The following is a 27,226-nucleotide window of genomic DNA, read 5'->3' on the forward strand; positions in this document are numbered from 1 at the left end:
ACACCTCGCGTGTCTTCAGCGTTATTACCCTGTCACCAGCTGGCTCAAATCTTTGAATAGTAGACTTGAGATGCGCGGGAACACTAGCGTCAGGTGATCAATTTTCATAACGGCAAGGAAAGTTGTGTGAGTGCGCCACACCAGATTTTTTAATATTAACCACTGCTCGTGGTATTGCAACTCGAAACTCATATATCAACCGCTACCTATTGAACAATTGAACATATTATTATGGAAAGGGTAGCCTACTCAGGATTGAAGAGAAGTCAAGATGTCCTTTATCAGCACTTAATCACGATTGAATATTTCATAAAAAGTTGTATTCAAATGAGCCACAAAAATATTATTAAATTAGATTATTAGAAGATTCAATAAATTGGATGAGGAAATACAATAAAATTGGAATTTATCTTCCTGCATATTTATCTAAATCGGTGTTAGTGGTTAGTGATTCCTAATACGTGGTCCGCAAAAGCTCTGAAAGTGGTCAGCTAGGAGCCAGAGGAAAGAAAAAATTGATGTTTGAAGCTTTATGAGTGTTTTTAAAATTACATTTTATGGTCTGTATTTAAGTAAAGGTACCGTAATCAATTTCCTTTGAAAATGTTATACCAAACTCATCGTGAGTTCAAAATATGTTTCCAATTATTGGTAAAAGAAGTGATAAGTTCCAAATTTACAATGCAATAGGATGGGATTTTAGAGTTTGAAATATTAATGGCGGATTTGTACCACGTGCTCGAGCTAGCCAATCAAAAGCGTGACAGTCAATGGCCATACTGTGGTTATATAGTTAATGTAAATACATCTATATGCGCAGACTGAATGCAAGCGGTAATCATCCACTCTCGCGCTTATCAAAATTTTTACGCACTTGGCAAGAGTGTGAAAGCAGCATAAGATTTGTTCATCTTTTCATCTCCCAAAGTAATTCTGATATCGAAGATAAAGGTATAATAAAATCAAGCACTTGAAATAGGAATGGAATCAATTTCTAATTAGGTACCTAAATAAATTAAAGATAGAATGTACAAAGTTTCAACTTAAGAATAATACTATATCAATTTAAAAAAAATCATAAATAATATAAAATCATAAATAATATTTGTCTTTTTCTACGGGATAACTTAGTTAAAATACATATTTACACAAAATTCTGGTAGAAATAGAGTACCTAAATATTGTACTTCCTTCCATGTTGAAACACTTATTCAACATTTCCAGTTTTAAAGCTATATTATAATCGATTAAAAATGACATCAATTAGTGATACGAGTTGAGGTGAGTGGGGAGTGATGTCCGAATTGGAAGGTCAACTTCAGTTCACCTGTCCTCGTCATGGGCAGAATGTCGGGGATCCATTCTATGATGAACGGTGAAGGCTTAGTTTGTTCCTTAAAATTATAACCTGTAAAACACAACAATATTTGATTCATGTTACTAGAAGAAATTCACAACTTATGGCAACTAATACTGGATTTTGTGTCCTGAAATAACACATACCTAAAATATTTACTAAAATCCCTTTTGACGGATCAAATAATGTACTTCATCTCCAATCACGAGAAAATCAAATACTGAATAAAAGTGAAAAAATGAATCAAAATTGCATGTGTATAATAATTGATAGAACAGAAATCCAGTGTTATTTGATAACTCGCTATTCCAATAAACAAATTTTATAAATTTATTTGTATTGTGAATCGATAAGCATTTAATAACTAAAATCTCTCACCTTCCCTTGCATTTTTCGAAGTTCATAATATTAATAAAAATTGAAAATTATCTTATTAGTTTTACAGTGCATATATAACTTTATAATACATGAATAAATTACAAGTTACACAATACACTTTTAATATGAACTTTTATAATACATGGATAAATTACAAGTTACACAGTTAACTATATTATTCCAGAAGTGAGCAGATATGAGCAGACTATAAACTTACGCTGATATAAAAACCCAACATTGTAGAAGAAATAGTTAAGAGGGCCAGAGAAGATTAAGAAATCGACTCAAAGCGATCATTGAACATTTTTTGAGAACAAATATAATTTTTATCTTTATATTTTTAGCACAGTTTTGATGTAATTTTAACAGTAAATTTTTCTGATGCACTAGGACAATAGAATGGAGCGTTTCAGTTATGCACCCGAGAAAATACATACTGGGTATTAGGAATATGTGAACAAGAGAAACAACTAAATTAAAAGCAAATACTGCAAGGCAAGAATAGTGTTCAGTTTGTGAGAACAAAATGAGTCGGCTCGTTTGTGAACACTAGAGTAAACTAATTCGAAATATGAGAGAAGCAGAGAGACTGAGGTCATTATTATTATTGAAGAATGTTAGTTGAATAAATTTGTAATGTTGAATGAATAAAGCCTTACCAACTTTGAGGAATGTTTTATATTCGAGAGGTTTTATCCTAGGTGTATTCTCAGTCTTGGCGAAATGCTCATACGAACTGCTCGCGTTGTAAACGTCATAGCTTCCATCACTATTCTTTATAAAACTTCTGGCTATTAAAAGAGATACCTGAGAAAACAAAGTGAAGAAATGGATACAGATAATATTTAAATATTCTATCGTCTAATCAAATAAACATTAGAATGCGATGAAAAATTACTTTCATATACTTATTTATTATCAAATTGATATCGAGACCCATAATTTCATATAATATTTTAATATCTAAAGCAGGCCATTCCTTATCCAATGTGAATGTTGTATGTATGGACAAATGTTGAATGTTGTGAATCCACAAGCAATTTTGGACTACTAGTAAGACCAATAGTCGGATGTTTCAACACTCACACTCCGACCGGTTATCCAACTACAGTCTAGTCAATGGAAAAAAAGGCTAGTTGGATGTCGGTCTTTCGTGTTGAATCTCTAGTTAATCCAACATCCAACAGCCCCATTCACCGTCCAACATTCACATTGGATAAGGTATCAATAAACATTCATATACTTATTTATGATCAAATTGATATCGACCCTGCCTGAGATAGGTACCCTGCCTGAGATATCAAAATATTCATGAGATTCTTGGATCTTGATATCAATTCAATAATAAGTATATGATACAAAATCCTAAAAAAATTATTTTGGACCACAACTTGAACAAAAATCGGATAGTGAATGGCATGCTTTACTTGAATGAAACTAAAATACTACTTGTATCAAATAATATTAGTGATAATAGTTGTACAGCGTACTCCTCCATCATCAAAGTGTTGGAATGTACAGCTAATGACCTTGTGAGTCTTCTCACAAGACTGGTTTCAAATAGATATTAGAGCTCAAAAGAGGACAAGTTGAGTCTCCTATACTATTTTTTTTTAATTAATAGCTTCTTATTTCATTATTTGTTCAATTAAACATAAAGTAGAAAATTTGTTTGTTAATGTAACTTTTGAAAGTGTCAATTTAAATTTTTAAGGTGTTTAAAATTAAAAGTGGAATCTTGGGTAGCTAAATTCACGTGAGTAAAAATTAATTAATCTATCTATTTTGAGAAAATCAGTAAAATTTGTTCATTATTTTAAAAATTAGGTCTTGTCAAAAAAAAACATAATTCAGAGTATGGTGTGATAGTAATAAGTTGTTTATTGTGTACACATTCTTTTATTTTGTAAACTTGAAAAGTTTTCAATAAACGTAATCAGATGCAATGTATTTATTTATTGCCAACGCATTGTCAACTTAATGAAAATGGTAAATTTGTTAGTTTAGGATCCAGAGTAGAATGATGAATTTTTTATTAGACAAGAGGCAAAATCCTTCTTGGAAAATAAGAGTATCAATGATTCTATCTCTGAAGTGGGGTTTCGGTGCGGATACAATCAAAGTAAGACACCCGAAACGCCCCAAATGGCATCCCTGGTGGGGATAATATAATTATTGAATAAAAATATGCGTAATATATATATATAATATATAATATATTTGCGTAATATATTCTAATATATTTATATATTTTTATATACGTAATATATTTGCGTAATATATTTTTTATTCTTATTAAAAATTAAATAGTAATTTTTATTCTTAAATGCTCATACATTCTTGACATGAAAGTGACTACTAGTGCATCGAATAACACTGCAACGTATAATACAAATGTGAATGATATCTTCGAATCTTCAATATTCTACGACAACGAAATTGCTGAAAATAAAATGGTAGTGGTATGGAACTTCGTCGCAGAACTTCAAGCTGAGATGTGGCCTAACTCCATTCCACAGCGTAAAGATGTCATTCCACATAGAGGGTGTTCCAGAAATTATAGTCACAAGAACTTCAAGATTTTGCATTGCAAGAAACCTTTACCTAAAATTTACCTTACCTTAAAAAAGCTATTCCTTTCTAGATATTGGCAACAGTGAATCCTTTCTAGCAACTCACTCCGTTCCTTAAGTTAATCCTTTCAAAATTTTCCACTTGCACATAATGCAACTACAACTACAAATAAAAGTGCTATCTAAACGAGTATGGACATGTAAAAGTGAGAAGTAAAAGAAATGAGTGATTAAAAAATAACGAGATGTATCTACGAATGTGCCTGCAAATGAACTTTCATCTTCGTCTAAATCCAAAAATGTTCCAGTTGTAAAAAATTGTTAAAATTGATCTTCGAGATTCGCATAAAACCAAGTTTAATGGATTTTTGTAACATCTTCATCTAAATCCAAGTCAAATGGATTTTGTAAACAATGTTCCTGCTTTACAAAATGTCAAATTGATCTTCAAAACTCGTAATAACTATCGAATAAAATAGTTATTTCTACAAGAACTTCTATCAAATGAACTTTCTCATTGATGCTAAAAAAAAAAAAAAAAAAAAAAAAAAAAAAAAAATCATGACTAAAATCTACAATATCTTCAAGTTATTCACGATGTATCTACAAGTTATTACTGCATAAGATGTGTCTGAAATCTGTATGCTGTTATGTTATCTTCGAGAATAAAAAAGAAAAAAAAATCACTCCTAAAAAATTTTAGAAGCACTAAGAAAAATGAAACAAGATGTTTGCGATGTCTACAATTTGTGACTATAATTCTTCAATGATGACTGATGACTACAATTCCATGGTACTTCAAGAACGAGTTGGTCTACAAGAACTTCTAGAGTTCTATACTGCTACCATCTTCGCATTCATTGGAATAAAAACATTCTTCATCATCATTGATCATCACATAAAACATTTCATCGCAAAAAACATTCATCGACGTAAATATATTGAAAGTGTCTTCATATATTGAACTATTCTTCGTAAATAGACTATAATTGAGTATGAGTATTTGAGAATGTTTTTTATAACATGAATATATCCACTATACATCATTGATTTATTCTATATTTGTTTTGTATTCTAATAATCTATATTCATTTATTATTAACTTATGGAATTTTATTCTTACAGTTTGACATTGTTTGTATCTATAAGGTATTCATTTTGATGAAAATTTTGACAATATACATTCTAGATTGTTATGCATAAAAATGTAACGGAAATAATTTTGTAATTTTCTTATATGAATTAATAATCATTTGAATATTTTTGACATACTTAAATTTTGCTATGAGAATTTAATGCAATTGCTTTTTATATAAAAAAAAAATAATTATTTCAGTATATTCGATGTAATAATATTGATTTAGAATTTCTATACTTTGTGTAATTACACTTATAAAAAAAAATCAATTTTAAATTTTTTCAAAATTGAAAATAAATTTTTTTTATTGTTGAAGGCGGGCATTTGTAATGTTAGAAAAAATAATGAAAAATGTCACATTAAATATTATCAAGTTAACTTGAGAGAAAATTAATTTTGTAGTTCAAACTTGTTGATCGTACCGCCAAAACAAAATTTTAAACTTGCCGCCTTTTAATGTCAATAAATCAGGTTGAATAAATGAACTCATTTGAATTGTAACAATAGTTTATTTAATTTTTTATAAAGTTTTGACAGTGTACAAATTAAATAACCAGATTATAACTTAAAATTTAACTTTTATTTGGTTGATACATTGAATTATATAACTCAGATTTCAGTAGCATTGAGATTTAATTGCTCCAGGTAAAGGAAGTTTATAATATATCCTGTTTGTTTCCGTACCTTTTTTCACCTGAGATTCCACGAGTTAGAACAAAAAATTTGGTTGCTCCACATTTATTGGTAAAATTCTAATTAATAGCTTATTATTTCATTTATTTGTTCAATTAAACATAAAGTAGAAAATTTGTTTGTTAATGTAACTTTTGAAAGTGTCAATTTAAATTTTTTAAGGTGTTTAAAATTAAAAGTGGAATCTTGGGTAGGCTAAATTCACGTGAGTAAAAATTAATTAATCTAATCTATTTTGAGAAAATCAGTAAAATTTGTTCATTATTTTAAAAATTAGGTCTTGTCAAAAAGAAAACATAATTCAGAGTATAGGTTTGATAGTAATAAGTTTTTTATTGTGTAACATTCTTTTATTTTGTAAACTTGAAAAGTTTTCAATAAACGTAATCAGATGCAATGTATTTTATTTATTGCCAACGCATTGTCAACTTAATGAAAATGGTAAATTTGTTAGTTTAGGATCCAGAGTAGAATGATGAATATTTTTATTAGACAAGAGGCAAAATCCTTCTTGGAAAATAAGAGTATCAAATGATTCTATCTCTGAAGTGGGGTTTCGGTGCGGATACAATCAAAGTAGACACACGAAACGCCCCAATACAGATGAAAATTACTGAGATATTGCAATTATTCAAATGCTAATGAATTAGATATTATTACTAAACGAAAATCCAAATTAAATGCTGTAGTTCACCCCGAAGACTTCTGCTACTGCAAATATTGACAACAGGGTAAACAGCTAGATTACAGCATTTGATTTGGATTTTCGTTTAATAATAATAATTTTCTCTGAATACCATTTATGAGTTCAAAAATAGATTCCTGGTGGTTTGCAATCCACCTAAAACTGTAGGTTCACTTATCTCTCATTATTCGTATCATTACCAACATCAGCATCAGCAAAAAAAAACTGACAGGGGAAAATATTTTCTCGTATCCACGATTTTACGATTTTCAACTCATTATTATAGAAAATAATTTAATAGAAGGTTATCTCATAAATATAGTAGAAAGTAAATGGATAGTTTAATAGTACTGAAATCAAAAAGTATAGGTTTATTGAGATTTACTTCAAACTGTCAGCATTGGGATGCATTGAACGGGATGCATTAATATTATTCAAGTTTATATTCAGACAGTTTAAAATAAATTTTTCCTCCACCTACTGTCTAAAGTACTTACTTTACTCCCTGAAACCTAATACTAAAGTGTCACTTTTTCGCTCTCGGTAGTAAAAAACAGAAAAACTCCCTAGGGAGTAAAAGTGACTCCATTTAAATAACATGGGGAGCATCTCTATTTTGAAACCTACATTGTAATAGGTAAGAAGGTCTAAGCTCAGATGAGAAAGCATAATAGAGGTGTCTGTCATTGAGTCAACTGAATTCAATACCACAACCAGAAATTTGATCAACTTATGAAATATATGTTTGTATGATATTATATTCTTAATATTAGTAGACGATAAAAATTTATACAATTTTTAAAATATCTTATTCTATTCAAAATACCAGCCAACAAATATTTTTGATCTGCAATTCAAATCTGAACCGCGTGATCTAGAGTCAGCCATTTTTGGTAAACACCCAGCTGATATAATTTAAAGTTACAACTTTAGCCGGTAGATAGCGCAATCGGCAGTGCCAATCAGACGGCCAGTTTTTAGGTTTTAGATTTTAGGTTATGTTGTTAGGAAACATTGTCACCAATACGTAAGTTATTAAAATGATTTTATTTGCAGTTTCTATAAAAAATGTAGATGGAGGAAAAATGTTGTGTACATCACGAGTGAAAAATACTTTTTCTCCCTCAGGAAAATTGTTGCCCTCGGCTTCGCCTCGGGCTTCAAACTTTTCCCTCAGGGAGAAAAAGTCGTACTTTTCACTCTAGATATACAAATAACTATCTCAATTGAATCGGTCCTGATTTGAATGACCAATTTTTACGATGTAATGTAATTAACAACTAAGTATTCATTAGTATGATTATTAGTTATAACCCAACGTACCTGAGGTGTTTCGAATATGTGCTTGAGCTGGATAATATTATTTATAATCCACGTGTATTTAGTGAATTTGCCAAACGGAGGCGAATCTTTTCTGGTAACTATAATCGTTGAATTCGGCAACCTCTTCTTGAGGCCAGCGTTTGAAATTCGCTCTTTCAGACACTCGTAGAATTTCTGAAAGTAAAAACATACAAATGTTTTACTATAATGAATGGAAAAACAGCCAAGATGTTCTATTTTCATGCAAATCTGTTCATGCAAATTTTAGTTAACAGCACGGTGCTTTATAATCAATGTTATTTCTTAGAAGAATAGGATAACCCTGCTGCCGTATTTCTATCAAAATGACCCACTCTGTCTTTTTCGCTCTTTCTCTCACACAATCAATTCTCAGATTTTGATTCTGGGAAATCTGGCAGCACGATATAAGCGCAATGCTGCAACCTAAGCTTTGCACAGACTATATTATACAAAATCAACTTTTATAATCGATTAAAAATTTGAAAGTGAACAAGTCAGATCTTTCCTGAGATCTCAGATTCGGACTTCTGTCCTCCTCTTACAACTATTTACAGAGTCAGTACTTATCAAGTAAAATTAAAATTACGAGTGGAATCTCAATAACACTTATCGGATAAAGGATAGCAAATGCAAAGATTGGACTGACCTGAGGACACCTGAAAATGAGTGGATCCGGAGTGCCACTGCACTGGTAATGCATTGTCTCGTTGATTGATTCAGTGACCGACGACAACCACTCTAAAAACATCATGTTTGTCGCATTCTCATCATATACTTCCTTGGCAGCTGTAAAACCAAAAATATAAATTCTTATCGTTCAGTCGTGAGAAACGCTTTAGATTGCAGCGGCTTGAAAGTAATGTTGTTTTATTTATCAAATGCCTCCAAACTAAAAACATGAATTCAATTAATTTAATATCATTCAATTAATTTAATCAAACATAAATTGTTTCATTTAGTCATGAGAAAACGCTTAACGCATGAAAAAACGCTGTTTTTCATTAAATGCAAGACGAATATGTATAAAATACTTTTTCCCCACTAAAAGCTACTTACACTTATGATTATTCTTCAACATAATTGCCGTGAAGGTTGAGACCTTTGGCATTTGTCTTGCCAGTGAAATAGCCTACCAAAACCATGTTCATAGAACGAGTTCGAGTGAGCTTATGTTCTTTTTGAACTTCTCGTTTAATTGGGAGCTTTCCCTCAATGCCATATCTTGAGTTTGGGGAAAAGGTATGAGTTACTACTGGCCAAATCAGGCTTGTAAGGCGGATGATCGAATTTATTAATTTGATTTGCTGGAGGAGCCATTTGAGAATGGGATAAATACCCGAAACTAGTCGTGTTTTGGATAGAAATTTAACAAGGGTACTAGTAATTTTCTGTTATTACAAACTACAAACATGATAAATTCAACTCTAATAAATGACTACTACCATGGAGAATTACTGGTTTTTTCTTGTGACTGAACCATCAATAACCATTGTTTATTTCTGAGTCACTTCCAGAGGCGACTTTTCAGCGAGATTCCGAACAAAAATCAAAATCCATAATTTGATTTGGTTCAGTTTGAAATAATCATTGGAAGTAGAATGGCAGTTGTGTTGCCTGTTGTTTTTTAATCATATGCCTTCTTATTTCAAACTACAAACATGAATTTATCTACACTATAATAAAGGAAAGAACTGGCTTGTACAGGTAGGGGATAGGAAAATCATGTTTGATGCATCATCACGTCTGAACTGATTAACTTGAAATTTTGCATATAGATTCTTAATTTACAGAGTATGGTTATAGGCCTATTTTTAATTCTTCATGATTTCATGACAAGTTTTCAGTTTGTCAAGTTTTAATATGGACCCTTGCGGAGCACGGGTTACCTGCTAGTCTACTATAAATAACAAATATCACAGATAACTATGTGTATCACAGATAACCTATAAAGAATAGTGCAGTAAACTTTGAAATAATTTAATTTCCTCTAATATATTCATAAAACTAGTCGATCCCGCAAAGGACTCTCCACCAACAAACAGTCAACGAATTTATATTCTTATAATGTAATGGCATATATTCATCATGTCATTTATATTCTTAAAATCAAAAGTTTCCAAAAGAACCTCTTTATTTTTCAAGAGACATCGGAAAGTTTTGCGGCGTACACAGCCGGTTATGAGTGAAGCAAGGAAACACAACATTTTGGAATAATGTCATTTCCATGAAAAATATCATGAAACTATAGTGTGGTCCACGTTATAATGGCAGTGAAGAAAGATAGGAGAACAACGTTGCCATGCAATTCTAAAACTATATACCTGGAAAATTCGAAATTAAATACACAGGCGACCGAATAATAGTGGGATTACAATGCGAATTATAGTCTCTCTCTTTTATTTGTGTATTATAATATAGTGAGGTCCACGTTATAATGGAAGTGGAGAAATATAGGAGAACAACGTTGCCGAACCTCGGTCTTGTCAATGCCTTCTATAGACGGTAGCTGATACAGGTTTATTGATGTAATATTAACTGTTCATTCTCGTTTAAAATAATCATTTATATTTATTAAGCAAGAAATTATATTTTTCAATTATTTCATAATTAAGATGAAATATTTTGTTAATTAATTATTAATTCAACATTGTTAAAATACGATCTGGCAACAGAGCAAAGCGAGAAAGAGATAGCGCTATCCGCTTTGTTGAATGATAGACAAGGATAGAAATACCATTGTTCAAACACTGCCATTATAACGTGGGCCTCACTATAGTACCTAATTACTAATGAAATGGTAGGAATTCATGTAGCCATTTATAATCCTACGATAAAAATGCCTCTGGAGATCAGGGAGGTTGCCAGAGCCGTCTATGTTGTGAATGTTGCATTTACTGTGAATAGAATAAATTACAAGTATTTTGAATTATTACCTAGTGAACTTGAGTAAGAATAATCTTCTACAGAGCAGAATAGTTCAATATGTAGAGATCAAATGATGGAGACATGATGAAGTGTCACAGCTTGGTATGTTAACTAAAATATTTTTTAATATTCCATATTATTTCATCCACAGCTCGTCGCCCTTAGTTTTCTTTTCTTGTAACACGCTCCAGAACAGAAAGTCATTATAACTCTCCAATTAATAGATTCCATAGGCTTTTCAATCTCTTTTCTGGGCGCCTAGACGTCTTTGGGTGCTCTCGTGGCAGATTCCGCAACACTCTGAAGGGCTTCATTTAGTATAGATATTTGTGGCCAGGTTTCCATATGACATTTTTCATCTTTTTTTATGACATTTTTCTTTCTTTTTTCTCTCAGTGCCCACATGATTCTTTGTTCTGTATTACATGGTTTGTGTCCATGTAAGATATTTTTCAAGTGTATATTCTCCCACCTCTCATTTTTTCTCCTTGAAAGTAGATTCGGAAATAATTTTAAGATATGATTTTTATAAAAACCCATATTTCTATTGTTAGGACGCGTTTTTATTCTTAGCTTGTTATTTATTTTAAATCGAATTTTTGAATGAAGATGTTGTAATGTTTCAAGGAGACATATAAGGGTTTAACCTGTTGTCTCCATGTATGTATTTATATAAATAAATAAAGTAAATAAAAGCAAAACTTAGTTCGTAATCTACACTACTTACAAAGGTTCGGTGCTCTTTTTCGCTTGGCCAGACTGGGCAGAATCTTCTGAGCATTCTTTTCGCTAGATACGGTTAATGAATTTTCATCCTTCGACTTGCATTTTTTGTACTTATCAGCGTCCTGAAAATCAACAAGTAACTTTCATTTTTCAAAAATAATATCGAGTGATCAGGCTGGCTCAGGTCTGGTGTCAAGAGTTTTCAGGTCGCAACTGATCAATTTCAGGGCCTCTCACATAACCTAACGACTGGTTTTCAATAAAACCTGCACATATAGGAACGTTAACCTCTGTTTAGACACAAACTTTAAAAATACCCAAAATTGGTTGTCATTAATTATGCAAAAGTCTTTCAATACATTGTACATGTTTAACTGTCTCATAAACAATTTGTTCCTTAGTTGAACTGTATCAAATTTCAAACTGTACTGAAAATCACTTATTAATTCTTATAAAACTGAAAAAAAGCATAAAAACTTGAATTTCGGCGAAATTTTGAAATTCTTCTAACACTAAATTTCTAGAACTTGGATGGAAATTTGTACCAAATTTGAACATTTTACGTTGATTTGCTCTTGATAAAGCAGCGAAAACGCAAAACGCAAACCCTATAAAACAAAAAAAGCATATAAAGATTTATTTCTAATCTAATTAGGGTAAAAAAATTGAAAATATTACACTAATAGTATCAGTATGTAAAATAGTATACTTTTTGTGTAGTTGAGAAGTTGATATTGTGGTAATCATTCATATTAAATAAGAAGACTAAGAAATTGTCAAAAACATACAAATACACATAAAAAACATACCATTAATCTGTGGTTTTTGACAATTTCTTAGTCTTCTTATTTAATAGAATAGTATAACTAAAGTCAACAGGTATCTTGTCTGTGTGTGAAAAAATAAATTGATTGAATAGAAAACGTACGTACGTTCTGACGCTGATCCGGTAGAGGAAGGACGGAAGGAGTCGGCAGGGCGGAGGGTGGTGGGGTGGTCGCCAACAGCTGACTCAGCGATTTCTGGTTGACAAGGACAGTGCGCGCGGCTGGCTGCTCCATCACCAGTTGCTCTTCATTCACACACATGTCCAGGCTATGCACCACTTCCAGGCCCTGCATCTGCACGACAAACATAACAGAAATCCCTGTAGTACAGTAATAAAGCAAATTCATATGGCTTTTGTTGGTGGGGAATTCTTGCGGGAACGTCTCACCTCGACTGAATATATCATCATAGAGAAAATATTTTTTTTTGTGTGTGAAACCACAAATTCTGAGCAGTTCTCACGTGACATATAACATGTCATTTAAACAATGGAGTCATATAAATGCTCTAAAACACTCCTCAATGGTATAAGGTCAAATCTTTAAAAGAATCCTAGTTATCTTTGATACAAATAATTTGTAGTTGCTGCACAGCCTGATATCCTCTGGAATACAATTAAAACACTTGAGTCCTGAATAATACGATCCCTTTTCGAGGAGAGTCAGTTTATGAATAGGGAACTGGAATAATTCTGCATTTTTACGTCGTGTTTCATAAGTATGACTAATTCGGTTAGTATCAAAAATATGTTTGTTTTTGAACACAAACGAAACAACTTCCAGGAAGTATATTGCTGGAACTGTAAGTAGATAGCATAAGAAGATAGTCCAGGGTATTGGGCGTTTATGTTCCAATTTCTAATGTCAACTAATAATAATAATATTCCACTGTCAACTCAAGCCGATAGTCATAGTAGTTCTTTTCGTGAAGCTATGTGAAGAAGTCTCTCCTATTGTGCCTTTCTTAAGGTGCGTACAGACTTTCGCTCTGCTCCGCAACCGAACGTCACTCCAGCAGAGCGATTGATGATCGACCGGGGAGCAACAGTGGTTCGACCGGGGAACGCGAGAAGATCTAACATCTTCCATAACGTTCATGATGGGTGCGTGGGCGGTGCGACTGTGGTTCGATGGTGGTACGAGGGCGGTACGAGGGAGGAGCGTGCTCGGTGCTGGTTGGAAGCGCGAATATGTGTACGCAGCTATACACTCTCACCCAGCCAAACAAGTAATAATAGACAGTAGTCGATAGTAATTGGCTTGAGTTAACAAGAAATCGGCTTGAAATTTGGACTTTAAACGACCTATATCATGGGATATCTTCTATGCTATCTTTGTTCTATGACCACATTCAAGTAGTACTACAGTAAAGAAGTAAATTCGTATGGCTCTTTTTGGTGGGGAGTCCCTTGCGGGAAGGTTCCACCTCGCCTGAATATATCATTTGAGCCGTCAATGGGCCTTACGACTGTCATACTTCAGCCGGGACCGACAATAACGTGCCCATCCCATATGCAAGTAGTACAGTTCCTATAAGGTTGAAAGCACCTTATCACTAATCCGTTTTACATGCCATTACATAGTCGAGAATTATGTAATATGCAAAAGTCTTTCAATACATTGTACATGTTTAACTGTCTCATAAACAATTTGTTCCTTAGTTGAACTGTATCAAATTTCAAACTGTACTGAAAATCACTTATTAATTCTTATAAAACTGAAAAAAAGCATAAAAACTTGAATTTCGGCGAAATTTTGAAATTCTTCTAACACTAAATTTCTAGAACTTGGATGGAAATTGTACCAAATTTGAACATTTTACGTTGATTTGCTCTTGATAAAGCAGCGAAAACGCAAAACGCAAACCCTATAAAACAAAAAAAGCATATAAAGATTTATTTCTAATCTAATTAGGGTAAAAAAATTGAAAATATTACACTAATAGTATCAGTATGTAAAATAGTATACTTTTTGTGTAGTTGAGAAGTTGATATTGTGGTAATCATTCATATTAAATAAGAAGACTAAGAAATTGTCAAAAACATACAAATACACATAAAAAACATACCATTAATCTGTGGTTTTTGACAATTTCTTAGTCTTCTTATTTAATAGAATAGTATAACTAAAGTCAACAGGTATCTTGTCTGTGTGTGAAAAAATAAATTGATTGAATAGAAAACGTACGTACGTTCTGACGCTGATCCGGTAGAGGAAGGACGGAAGGAGTCGGCAGGGCGGAGGGTGGTGGGGTGGTCGCCAACAGCTGACTCAGCGATTTCTGGTTGACAAGGACAGTGCGCGCGGCTGGCTGCTCCATCACCAGTTGCTCTTCATTCACACACATGTCCAGGCTATGCACCACTTCCAGGCCCTGCATCTGCACGACAAACATAACAGAAATCCCTGTAGTACAGTAATAAAGCAAATTCATATGGCTTTTGTTGGTGGGGAATTCTTGCGGGAACGTCTCACCTCGACTGAATATATCATCATAGAGAAAATATTTTTTTTTGTGTGTGAAACCACAAATTCTGAGCAGTTCTCACGTGACATATAACATGTCATTTAAACAATGGAGTCCTATAAATGCTCTAAAACACTCCTCAATGGTATAAGGACAAGTCTCTATAAGAGTCCTAGTTATCTTTGATACAAATAATTTATAATTGCTACACAGCCTGATATCCTCTGGAATACAATTAAAACACTAGAGTCCCCAATAATACGGTCCCTTTTCGAGGAGAGTCAGTCTATGAATAGGGAACTGGAATAATCCTGGATTTTTACGTCGTGTTTTATAAGTATGACTAATTTGGTTAGCATCAAAAATATGTTTGTTTTTGAACTCAAACGAAACAGCTTCCATGAAGTATATATAGCATAAGAAGATAGTCTGTGGTATTGGGCGTTTATGTTCCAATTTCCACTGTCAACTAATAATTATTATTATTCCACTGTCAACTCAAGCCGATAGTCGTAGTAGTCCTTTTTCGTGAAGCAATGTGATGAGGTCTCTCATACTGTGCCGTTCTTACACTCTCACCCCGGCCAAAAAAGTAATAATAGACAGTAGTCGATAGTAATTGGCTTGAATTAACATGAAATCTGCTTGAAATTTGGAATTTAAACGACCTATATCATGGGATATCTTCTATGCTATCTTTGTTCTATGACCACATTCAAGTAGTACTACAGTAAAGAAGTAAATTCGTATGCCTCTTTTTGGTGGGGAGTCCCTTGCGGGAAGGTTCCACCTCGCCTGAATATATCATTTGAGCCGTCAGTGGGCCTTACGACTGTCATACTTCAGCCGGGACCGACAATAACGTGCCCATCCCATATGCAAGTAGTACAGTTCCTATAAGGTTGAAAGCACCTTATCACTAATCCGTTTTTTACATGCCATTACATAGTCGAGAATTATGTAATATTCATAAGTCTGAGGCCCGGTTTCTAGGACACTTGTTAAATCTCATGGATTATTAAATCGATATTAAATCTATAGTTCTAATGGTCTATTAGATTTAATAAGTATTCTAGTATAGGTAGGGAATGTGGAACTTGGTGATCTTGTCTGTGGTCCTTCGAAATCCAAGTCCCATAGTGCTTATTATTATTTTTTTTTGTAGCCAGTGTAGTTTACTGTTATAGTATTACATGTTTTTGATTGGATTGTCCATCGTCATCACCATCTTTCATTTTAAGTTTGGAAAATTCTTTATAACTTGGTATTTAATATTGCATTGCTATAGTGTATCTACCTTTTAGTTTTACTAACTTTTAGTCATTAATTATAACTGGCTGTTTCTGCAGCCAATTATTTGTTTTCTTCCTATAATATCAACATTTACTCATATCATTTTTTAATCTGTATTTTTCTTCATTTAGTTTAATATAATATCAATTTTCATAATTTAGTTTATCGATTTTAAATTCAGCGAATTACGCCAGGCCCTCACAAACACAGGCTTAAGCCTACATGTGAGTCTCTCATAACGTAAGGGTATATATAAATGTAGGTACTGTAACTGTACTGTATTATTTGTAAATTGTGAGAATAAAATTTGATTTTATTTGATTAGTAACACTTCCTTTTTTCTGCCCAAACAGGTTTTTGTAACCTTTGGGATTATTTTCAATAATAATGATTTTTTGTAATGTTCTTTAGGGTATGATTGTGATTTTTTAGTTACTTGTAATTATTTCCGTAACTATGGTAATTTGCTCTGTATATACTGTAAAAATGGAAAATAAATTTATTTGATTGATTGAACTGGGCCTAAAAGTATTGCCACTATCAAAAATAGAAAATGAATCGTTGAATAGGTCATGAGACTCGCAAGTTATGTGGATTTTTTTATAATAAATAATAATAATATCGAGTGACCTGGCCTTTTATAAAAAATGTCGCTTGATTTAACATGTGTAGTATAGGGAAAATACATTTTCGGATCTCTAATTGGATCATACGATCAGCCGTTTTGATTCTGCTCCTTGAATTACACACCCAGCTACGTTTAGATAGAAGTATGTCTTCGGAAGATGTAGCCGCCCTATCTTCCCAATGTTAATCTACGCTACGCTAGTGTGAACGGACAGATTGCGTAGCGTGACTCAACATTGGGAAGATAGGACGGCTACGCTACGTCTTCCAAGCTACGGTGCATTTCTAGCTATACGTAGCTGGGTGTGTGATAATCTTTGGGGCCCGGCCATGAAGAGCACAATCTGCGATCCTATAGGTTTCTACAATAAACCTTCAACTAAGATATGCGTTCTAGATATAGATACAGAAACCCACGAAATCGCAAATCGCTCTCTGTATGGCCGGGCCCTTATCGTGAACACTACCTTCTATTCTAACTACCCAACAGAACCTAGACGTTCTGGTTACTGAAAGCACAGGTTGAGGCGAGCTACAAGACGATGGTGCATGGTTACCTGAGTGATGTCATCAGGCAGCATGTGCTGCAAGAGCGACGTCTCTACGGGCAACATCTCCACTTCCACCTCACAGTTGTCAACGTCGACCACATCTCCAAAAATGGCCACCAACTGCTTCTCATTAGCATCAGCTGCTCCATCGGCCACCTCTTCAATATGCTGCTCCTGCTGCTGCTCTTCGTCATCCAGAATCTCAGGAACTATCACCTAAAATTCAAATTATCATTAACTGTATTAAAAACAAAATCTGAAGCTGACCACTGACGAGGAAAGTGTATAGAAAGAGGTCTGGACACGAGGCCGTTTTGTTGCTAGTTGAAAAATTTGTTTACTTGCTGTTAGCCTGAACCACAGAATTAATAATAGCAGTTATTATAACTGCTAACGTGTTTATAATGTCATTATAGGAGTTTTCTCTGAACTGATAAACAGCAGCTAACGTGTTATTAGTAGATAAATATAGTTTTGTATAAATAGTATAGTATACATAATTGCATAAATTATGTTATTAGTAAATAAATATAGTCTTGTATAAATAGTATAGTATATATAATTAATTACATAGAAGCCGGTTGAATTTTAATCGTGATTAATTTCACGAGAACCAATCAGAGAAGCCTTCTTATCGGAAAAGCCTCTCTGTTTGGTTCTGAAAAATGTGAAATTAATCAGGATTAGAATTTAACCGGCTTTTGTGCAACTAGGCCTTATTATTTTGATATAATGGAAGAACATTCATTATGGAAAGTATATTCAGTATGAAAGTATACTTTCATTCATTAATGGAAGTAAATTCAAGTATATTACCAGTATATTTTGATATATTATGGAATAGACATATTGTGTCTAGCTTCAAAATGAACATTGGTGTCATGACCTCTATCGATCTATAGACCTTGCTGACCTACGTTCCAACAAGCCAACACAACACCCAAAATGTCCTCGATTGACTGAGAATCAGCTGTTGGTGAGAATCAGCCAATCAGGACATTCTGGGTGTCGTAGAAATAATAGTGCATTCGAGTTTTTTCAAAACTCCAGGGAAGAGAATATGACAAGTCAAATCACAATATACACAACTTTAAAAAGATGGAAATAAATTGGAAGTTCCATTTGTTTAAATCCTAATTAATGAATAATTATTATTAAACGAAAATCCTAATTAAATGCTGTGAATCACCCGGAAGACTTCTGCTAATGCAAATATTGACAACAGGGTAAACAGCTAACAGCCCGGTAATGACAAATATTTTTTGTATAGTAGTGCTCATCGAATTTCCAACTAGCTGTTTACCCTGTTGTCAATATTTGCAGTAGCAGAAGTCTTCGGGGAGATTTACAGCATTTAATTGGAATTTTCGTTTAATAATTATTATACACAACTTTAGCTACAGTGACGTTCACTTCTAACTGAAACTGAAAGGCACAATTCACCTTACGCGACTGAAGTCGAGAAGAGACTGTGACTCTAGTCTCTTCTCGACGCAGCATGTGTTTTCAAATGGTGACACTCAGACTAGTCGATTCTAGTTTCTGCGACCTCACGACTGTGAGACTGAGTCGAGCGTCGACTCGACATGCTGGTCGAGCCTCGACTTGAGCTGCGAAGTACCATGCATTTATGATGAAGTGAGGTTAGAAATTGAACTCTGAAGTTCATCTTCATGGTTAAAGCACATTTTCTTTCTTGTTACTTCTTTTTTGTTCTATAATTTTAGATAAGACAATAATAAGAATTAGATTAGATTCATGATGTTCAATTATAATAAAATTTGAGGTGAAGTGAGGTTAGAAATGGAGTAGCATGAATCTGAAGTAGTGACAATGAGCAAGAAAGTCGTAGGGTTAAGAGACTGGAGTCGTACGATTTGAGTCGAAGTAGTGTGAGTCGAGCCAAAGTATTGAAACACAATAGAACATAATATCAAGTACCTACCCTTTTATTTTTCACTACACAACTAGTTTCAACTCTTCAAGAGCTATTTCAAATGACTGGTAAATCATTGTAACACTTGAAATTGATTCTTGAAGAGTCGAAAATAGTTTTGTGTTGTGGAAAATAGAAGGGTACTTCATATTCTATTTTGTTTCAATCTGGTCTAGTGTACTAGTTGAAAATTTGTCTTGACGCACCTGGCCAGGCGTCTCGAGCAGTTCAAGACTGAGGAAGTGGTTGACGGGAGGGGGGGCGGGGCGCTCAGCTTCCAGCACTGCGGCCAACTCCTCGCTCAGCTTGGCGTCGCCAGCAATGGCCGCCACGCATGCGTAGTAGTGCACACAGCGGCGCAACGACACAAATCCTTCCATGTCGCTGCGGTTCTGTGATTTTGTCTGCAAAATAGCCGTCACAACTCACAGTATCACTGGGCACACAGTATCAAAAGTTTATACATTAGAATGTCTTATTGAAACGAATTGTATGGAATTTTTTCAAAGTACCTCAATATTTTACAGTTCTAAGTGCATATTGAGTGTGTCTGCGTTATTTAATTTGGTTTTTAATCTATATAAATTCAAAACTTTCTGCTTACATGTATTTTTACTGAAAATTGGACAAGTGAAGAAAACATAAGGTATTCTAAATGTATCATCTAGTCTAAATGTAGCCTAATTGTGCGTGTGTGTTCTGTAATGACTTGACAACATATAAAATAAAGTGCTCTTATAATAACATTGCTTTGTGCTTATTTAAAAATTTATGCTTGGTAGACTAAATAGTATAAGGATTGCCTTAGTATTTTATCTACCAATGTTTTCACAACAGTGTCATTTGTTACATAAATAAATGAATAAATTCACTAAGTTAAACCTAATTCGAGTCTGAGAGAAACTCTTGTACACTATAAAAAGCTTCATCAAATACTAAATACTTTTTCAAATAGTTTTTGAATTTTTGATATTATCAGTACTTTTTAGTACTATCTATAAGATTTATTCTTACCTTATAGAAAGGACAACTACACGAATACTGAATTTGACAGTCCTTAGTTTTATACAAGAAGAATGAGACGTGGAGATAGCCGAGAGGATGTTTAGAGTTGCTTTCACACTTGACGGCCATTATGTGTCGCGACACCCTTTGCACTATTGGACTAGTCGATTCCGATTTTAGCTGCCAAACCGCCTGCAAAATATTAACGTATTTCTTTGAAAAATCCAAAAATATACCAATACCAACCAATATTAATATTAAATGCCAACCAAAATCAATAACAATAACAACCGACTTTAACCTTAATACGAGCTAATCAAGGATTAATATAATTAGCTACACTTATCTGAACTATCATTTTTGGAATAAAATTAATCCATCCAATTAAATAACAATTGAGTTTAATGAAGTCAAGACTGAAGACCATTTTTAATGACATTTGTTAAATTTAATGGACTATAAAACCGACTGGTTTAATATGGATTGGATGGTCCATTAGATTGAATAAGTGTACTAGAAACCAGGTCTAAGAAAGTTGAGACTTGAGAAGACATAATATAATTTGATTCAAGTTAGAAGGAAATAGACATATTATTGTATTACAGTTACAGAACGAATAAGAAAAATGTTCTTAAGCCTAGCAAATATTTGAAATTATTTGGATTTGCGATGTTACAACAATGGTTGATGAATATTCTATAGCTAACTGCAGCTTGAACAAAACTGTGTTGATACATATGTTGCTGCTTACTGAGATATACTGTGGAACATTCATGCCAACCAGTTTTATACCCGGATTTTGATCATAATAAAGAGTTAATAATCATATTTTTATAAAAAACAACATCCAAAATCTCGAAAAACTTATTAAGATATTACTTAATATACATTCTACGAGAATGAAAATTTATTAGAAACTGACACTAATTGAAACTTTTACTGTTACTAATTGTATTGTCGGTCTTTGTATAAGCTATTGTAGAGAATGACGTTGTTTGTAACATTTTTATTTTCCTTGACAATAAAAGATTGATTGATAATGGTGTAACAATCGAACCTAGTCTCTCAAATTGTTATATCAATTAGTGGTTTTGTCAATGCTAACTCGTTTTCATTCAATATGGATATCTACCACAACATCATCTTCACAAGGACACAGAAAGATTTCAAGCAAAATATAATAAATTAATTAATTAATTTTAATCAGTTTTTAAATATCAAAATTCAAAATTTTTAGTTTAGTCATTAGTTTTGAAGTGGAAATTGGACTTTTTGAAGTGAAAGTGAAATCTTAACCTTATTCTTTTTTGAAACTTTTATTTGTAAAAATTTGGGAGAAGACAGTTTTGGGCTATGCCTGTTGTCTTCTCTCAATCATATTATATTTATTATAATTATGATTTGTAATTGTCAATGGAATAAATAAATAAATAATTGTGTATATAAATGAAGTGTACCTCCTTCATTTCAGTGGACATACTCAAAGAAGCAATTGACTCTTCTGTGATGTCCAATGGTTGAGCAATACTTTCACAGCGAAGGGCGGCTTCTATGTGCTGACAAATCGGGATTACTGGAGCATATTTCTCCTAAAAAACCAAAAACAAATTAAACTTATGCACCTATGTACTTCTTTCAATAGTAAACTACATCAATGTTTTCGCTAAACATGTTTTGGAATGTATAAATAAATGAAGAAAAAAGTCTGATTCCGTTTAGGAATGTCCAAGTGATGGATCAAGTAAATTTCCCCAAATAAACACAATCTAGTTTATCCAATTTTCATCCAATAATCTACATCTTTCTCTATTATTACTAAAAATTAAAACAGGTTCAGGCAAGGTTCATAGGTTTCAAATAGGCCTACTGCAATAAGGGATGTCGAAAAAGGAAGACGTTTCTTTCAGTCAAAATAAACTACTAGTGTAATATTGGAGTTTTAATGAAATATAATTAAAAAAAATCCCAATAACTCAGATTTTATTCCCCGTAGAAAATAGCACGATCAAATAAGAGTGCCACAAATGAAAAATCTATAATTCTGTGGAAAAGGAAAACTACGAACACATTATGATGTACGTATGTTTACGACGTTCTGTTAAGCTCTCAGATTTTGTATATTTTTCATGTGTTTTGTATGTAATTAAGGATTATTTTTTAAAGGTTGCATTTGTCTATTATAGACTTATTTTACATCTTCCACTTCGAAATTGAATATTCTACAAGTATTGTAAAAAATATTCTGTGTTTATTGTACATTTAACAAAGTAAATCTGCTTCAAACCTTAAATTTTATTTAATAAACTTGTCTTTCGGTACCAAGTTTCGCGTATTCCGTCACATCTCTTAAAAATTACTTTAGCTACAGGTCTGGAAACGGTTTTATTCAATTTTTTAGTTCATTTTAAATAAAATACGCTAAATTGTACATCTTAATTAACAGCCAACAAATACCCACAGGGCTTCGTTTCAGCAGGGGAACTGAAATTCTGACTAAATTTTTCACCCTGTATAACTTGGTAACCAAGCATTTTCGGACCTTTGTTTATTAGATTTTTTCTTCTCTTGAAGTAAGGAAACACGCCCTGACTTATGGATACCTTTTTTAAGAACACTGTATATTTTTCAAGTTGTGGGGTTGTGAAACTCTTGCTTGATCGTGCTGTATTTCATGGGGAATGAAAACTGAGTTATTGAGTTATTTTGTATTATGTACATATTGGCTTTGCAAAATACCATAATATGCACGTGGTAGGATTGTGAGTAGGACGAGTCAGAGTATTAAATTGATATTGATATTGTCTGGAGGTAAACTTGTTTTCAGATAGAGAAAATTCATTGTTTATTGAGTAATATGTTCAATATTGCATTTTTTAGACTTTCTATAAGATTGTGAATTTAGAGTCTTAAAATTGTGTTATTTCGTACAAAGCACGCTCTAATATGGAAGTATTGGAATATGACATATTATGAATTATTTGGATATGACTTCAGTAAAGGATAGTAAAAACGATGATACGGTACTCACATGACACCCTAGATGAGCTTGAAAGGTGCGTTGGCAGGCTTCGACAAAGCACAGGGCCTCATCGTAGGGAATGTTGCCAGCCAGGTTCGGCAACTGCACAAAGCCACGGTAATCAGGCCCCTTGTCTCTGATACGAACCGAGAATATCTGTAATATAGTAAATCACACTTAGTTTAATCCTTAATAATTTTGTAATAATTTCAACTTGTACTGGAGAGAAAAAAAGGAAGAAGAAATAGAGACGAGTGAACGACTTTGTCAAATGATAGACAATGATAGCAAAATCAAAGTAGATCAAATACTGTCATTATAACGTGGACTTCACTATAGTGAAATCGACCGACCCAACTGGATATCTCTGCCTCCAGCCGGACTGAAAGTCGATGTCTCAAGTTTAGACCAAATCATAAGGACACCACAGAAATAGCTCATTATATCAAATTTCATAATTTCTTACTTGGATCCGTTCCTGATTTTCTGGCCTTCAGTCGGGCTGAAGGCCTGATTCAAGTATTAAATTTTAGAGTGGAAGCGCGTTAAGCAAGGTAAAGAGATAGAAGGTAGAAAAATCATCAGCTGATCGTAATTTTATATTCGAGTCTCGCGTGAAGACGTTATGGAGCCCGTCTTTATTATTGCTCTAAGGGCGAGTATTCTACCTTCTATCTTCTATTAACCTTGGTATCTTTAAAAACCTTTCAATCGTGAATTATAAAATAGGTAAGAGCTCAAACAATGGTTAAAAAGGTGCAAACATAGCTTGATTTGACTCACCTGAGTGGAATATCCAGTCACAAGCTTGCACACTTCCGTGGAGTTTTTACGCTTCTCACCGGCTTCCTTGAAGACGGCATCACAAGCTTTGTTTTTGCAGCAGATGCCACGAGTTCCATTGTATGTTCCACACTTGGGACATTTTTTAATACCTCTTAGAGTCGACTTGCCAAGATCTGAGAGCAAAGCCTTCATACGATCGTTTGGTGTCATTGTCACTTAAAACGGCTGAGCTCTTCAACTGCTTCTCACATCGTCAACTTTGTGGACGTTTTTTGTTTTACCTTGAAAAAACATAAATAATGCAATTGATTCTGGAATTTGGAAATTCCAATAAGCTTCATTATAGCTTATCTATACATATATATGCGTATGGCGTGAGGGAAGAAAACGAACATAAATAACATTATTTACACTGTATGAAGTGCTTGCCAGTCAAATGGCTCTGTCAAAACGTAAAACATAGAAAAAAATAGTAATTGGGTTCAAGTACCCTACACAGAAAATCAATCTCCATATTTCAAATGTCAACCTCCAGGTCACATTAAATGAATGTCAATAGGTTGAAAAACCTATTGGAGAGGCTGTCACATTTACTGTGTCTCCAATCTCATTCTGTTCTCACCGCTCTTTCCATGTGTCCAAGATTTGTTGGTTGCTCATCCTACAACTAAACCATGGAGGTCTTCGTGATCTCAGTCTTATTTCTGGTTCATCACTCAGAAATTGATGTATGGGAAGGGATAGGCTGAGTTGTTCCCACAGTCGGCTGTTTGATTTGATACTTATCTGGTTTAAGATTTCAGAAAAATATATTCAGATAGGCCTAATGTGTTACAGTACCAATTTCCGATGTCATCTTGATATTTTACCATTAACAAGCTAAACTTACTAAGACTTGCCAAGTAAATACTTAACTGACCTGAAAACACTGGTAAGGCTTGCCAAAAAAATACTTAACTGATCTGAAAACAAGTTAACTGACCTGAAAACACTTGTAAGACTTGACAAGAAAATACTTAACTGATCTGAAAACAAGATAACTGACCTGAAAACACTGGTAATACAGTATTTTGTCAAAGCGATATTGTGAGTGGTTACCTTGACAGTCTGAATGATTAGACAAGCAAAAGCACTTAAATTATCACAGTGCAATTGCCATTCAACTTTGAAAAATTTTGTTGAATTTGGAAAGAGGTTATTTAATAAACTGCCTGCTCATATTAAAGAATGTGATATTAATAGTTTTAAAGGTTTGCGTTAAAAATATTTTAATTGACTGCTGTCCATATAGTTATGGAGATTTGTGGTGATGTCTTTGTATTTTCTTAACTGTGATATACCTGTTTTGAAAATGTTTTTTATATTATAAAGAATTTGCTGATCTCTGTCTCATTTTTTGTATGTATTTTTGTATGTACAGTATAACGATGTGACTATGATGACTATTAACGTTTATTGTTATATTTTAGAATTTTTTATTGAATTGTTTATATTGCATTTGTTTAAGTGTTCTGCCAATAAATAAATCTTAAATCAAGGAATACACATAACTTACACCCCTCATAGATGTTTTCTCTAAAGATACTCTTATTATGACCGTTCTGACCACTGCCTATATATCGCTCTCTGTGTGTCCTGGCACATTTAGGCTTTTATCATGACTCAACAACTGATAATCATAACTCAGTTCAGTAACTGATAATCTGATGTAATTTAGTTGGAGATATAACTATTTGAGATTCAAATTCTATGTTTGCACTTGTTTTGTTTTCATTTCGTAGAATTGGTTGCTTTCTAATAGTCATTTAGTCATTTTATAGACAAATTTGAGAATACTCACAGCCAATCACAAATTGGTAAAACAAGACGTGACAACCAAAGCATTCTTTGTGAAGTTTCTTAAGAATCGCTAATAAATGCAGAGCTTAAAGACTCTGTACTTTCCATCACTTAATTAAATTCGTAATCCCTGAAGACTAGCTCAGTCTGATACTTTTGAGAAATGTAGGTAAGAGGTGCGAGGGACTGTAACTGAGGCTGGACTGTGGAGTTGAAAAGACCATTGTTTCTGGCTACTTGGGTGAGTTGAGGTGCGATTCGCTTTATTAGCAGCGACAGAAGCCACTCCAATCGTCGCTAAGGAATAATTGCACCTTTACGCCACTACAGGCTACACCAATATTGAATAAAGCCTTCACTCATCGTTAAGACAGTAGCAGCAGAATTATATTAATACAATAGAAGAATTTTCTATTTATATGATGAATGTATTTTCTTGTAATCTGCATTAAGTTATTCAAAATATAATAATGAATCAACATAACACATAACCTCAAAAATAATTAAGAGTGCAATCGAACTTGAAGCAAAATGATTAATCCCTGCTTATTTAACTTGAAAAGTGTTGAAGTTTATTGGTAAAAATTACTTTTGAAAAAGTAATATGAAAATGTCGCTTAAAGATGAGACTACAGCAGCGAATTTATTTGCTAACAATTTTGATTACTGTTCAGTCATTTCAAGCAAGAATATTTTGTTCTCAAATCGGTATATGGAAGGTTGAGACGTCGGCTTAACTTATATTAAGACGTCTACTACAAATTCATAGAGTTTTAATGTTTAAAAAGTAAAAACAGAGATAAAATCATGTAAAAATGAAGCCACAAGCTAACGCAGTTTCTGTAATACGAGATAACCTTTCTGATTTTAGAAAAATTGTAAGAAAATAACTTACCGTATATTAGTAGGCTACATGTAATCAAGCTACCGGAAGAACTTAATTTCATAAATAGTAGTCGTATATTTTTTAAACAATGCAGTTTACAACATACTATATAAATAAAACAATAAACAACAATCTCAATTCACAATATTATTCACAAGCACAAGCGAAATT

General features: G+C 33.1%; 1 protein-coding gene across 1 annotated transcript; it reads right to left on the reverse strand.

The window, feature by feature from the left end:
- Positions 1-976: 976 nt before the first annotated feature.
- On the reverse strand, positions 977-27,226 carry LOC111054361 (uncharacterized protein C2orf42). Its single transcript, XM_039430551.1, has 13 exons — positions 27,065-27,226; positions 24,328-24,611; positions 23,554-23,700; positions 21,983-22,114; positions 20,535-20,717; positions 19,727-19,924; positions 17,591-17,800; positions 14,838-15,026; positions 11,821-11,941; positions 8,815-8,954; positions 8,148-8,321; positions 2,395-2,542; positions 977-1,408 (listed from the first exon to the last, which is right to left on the reverse strand). Exons 2-13 carry the CDS (start codon positions 24,538-24,540, stop codon positions 1,260-1,262), a joined length of 2,004 nt encoding a protein of 667 aa, XP_039286485.1. The 5' UTR covers positions 24,541-24,611; positions 27,065-27,226; the 3' UTR covers positions 977-1,259.

This window comes from Nilaparvata lugens, chromosome 1 (assembly GCF_014356525.2).
Source record: "Nilaparvata lugens isolate BPH chromosome 1, ASM1435652v1, whole genome shotgun sequence".
Lineage (NCBI taxonomy): Eukaryota > Metazoa > Arthropoda > Insecta > Hemiptera > Delphacidae > Nilaparvata > Nilaparvata lugens.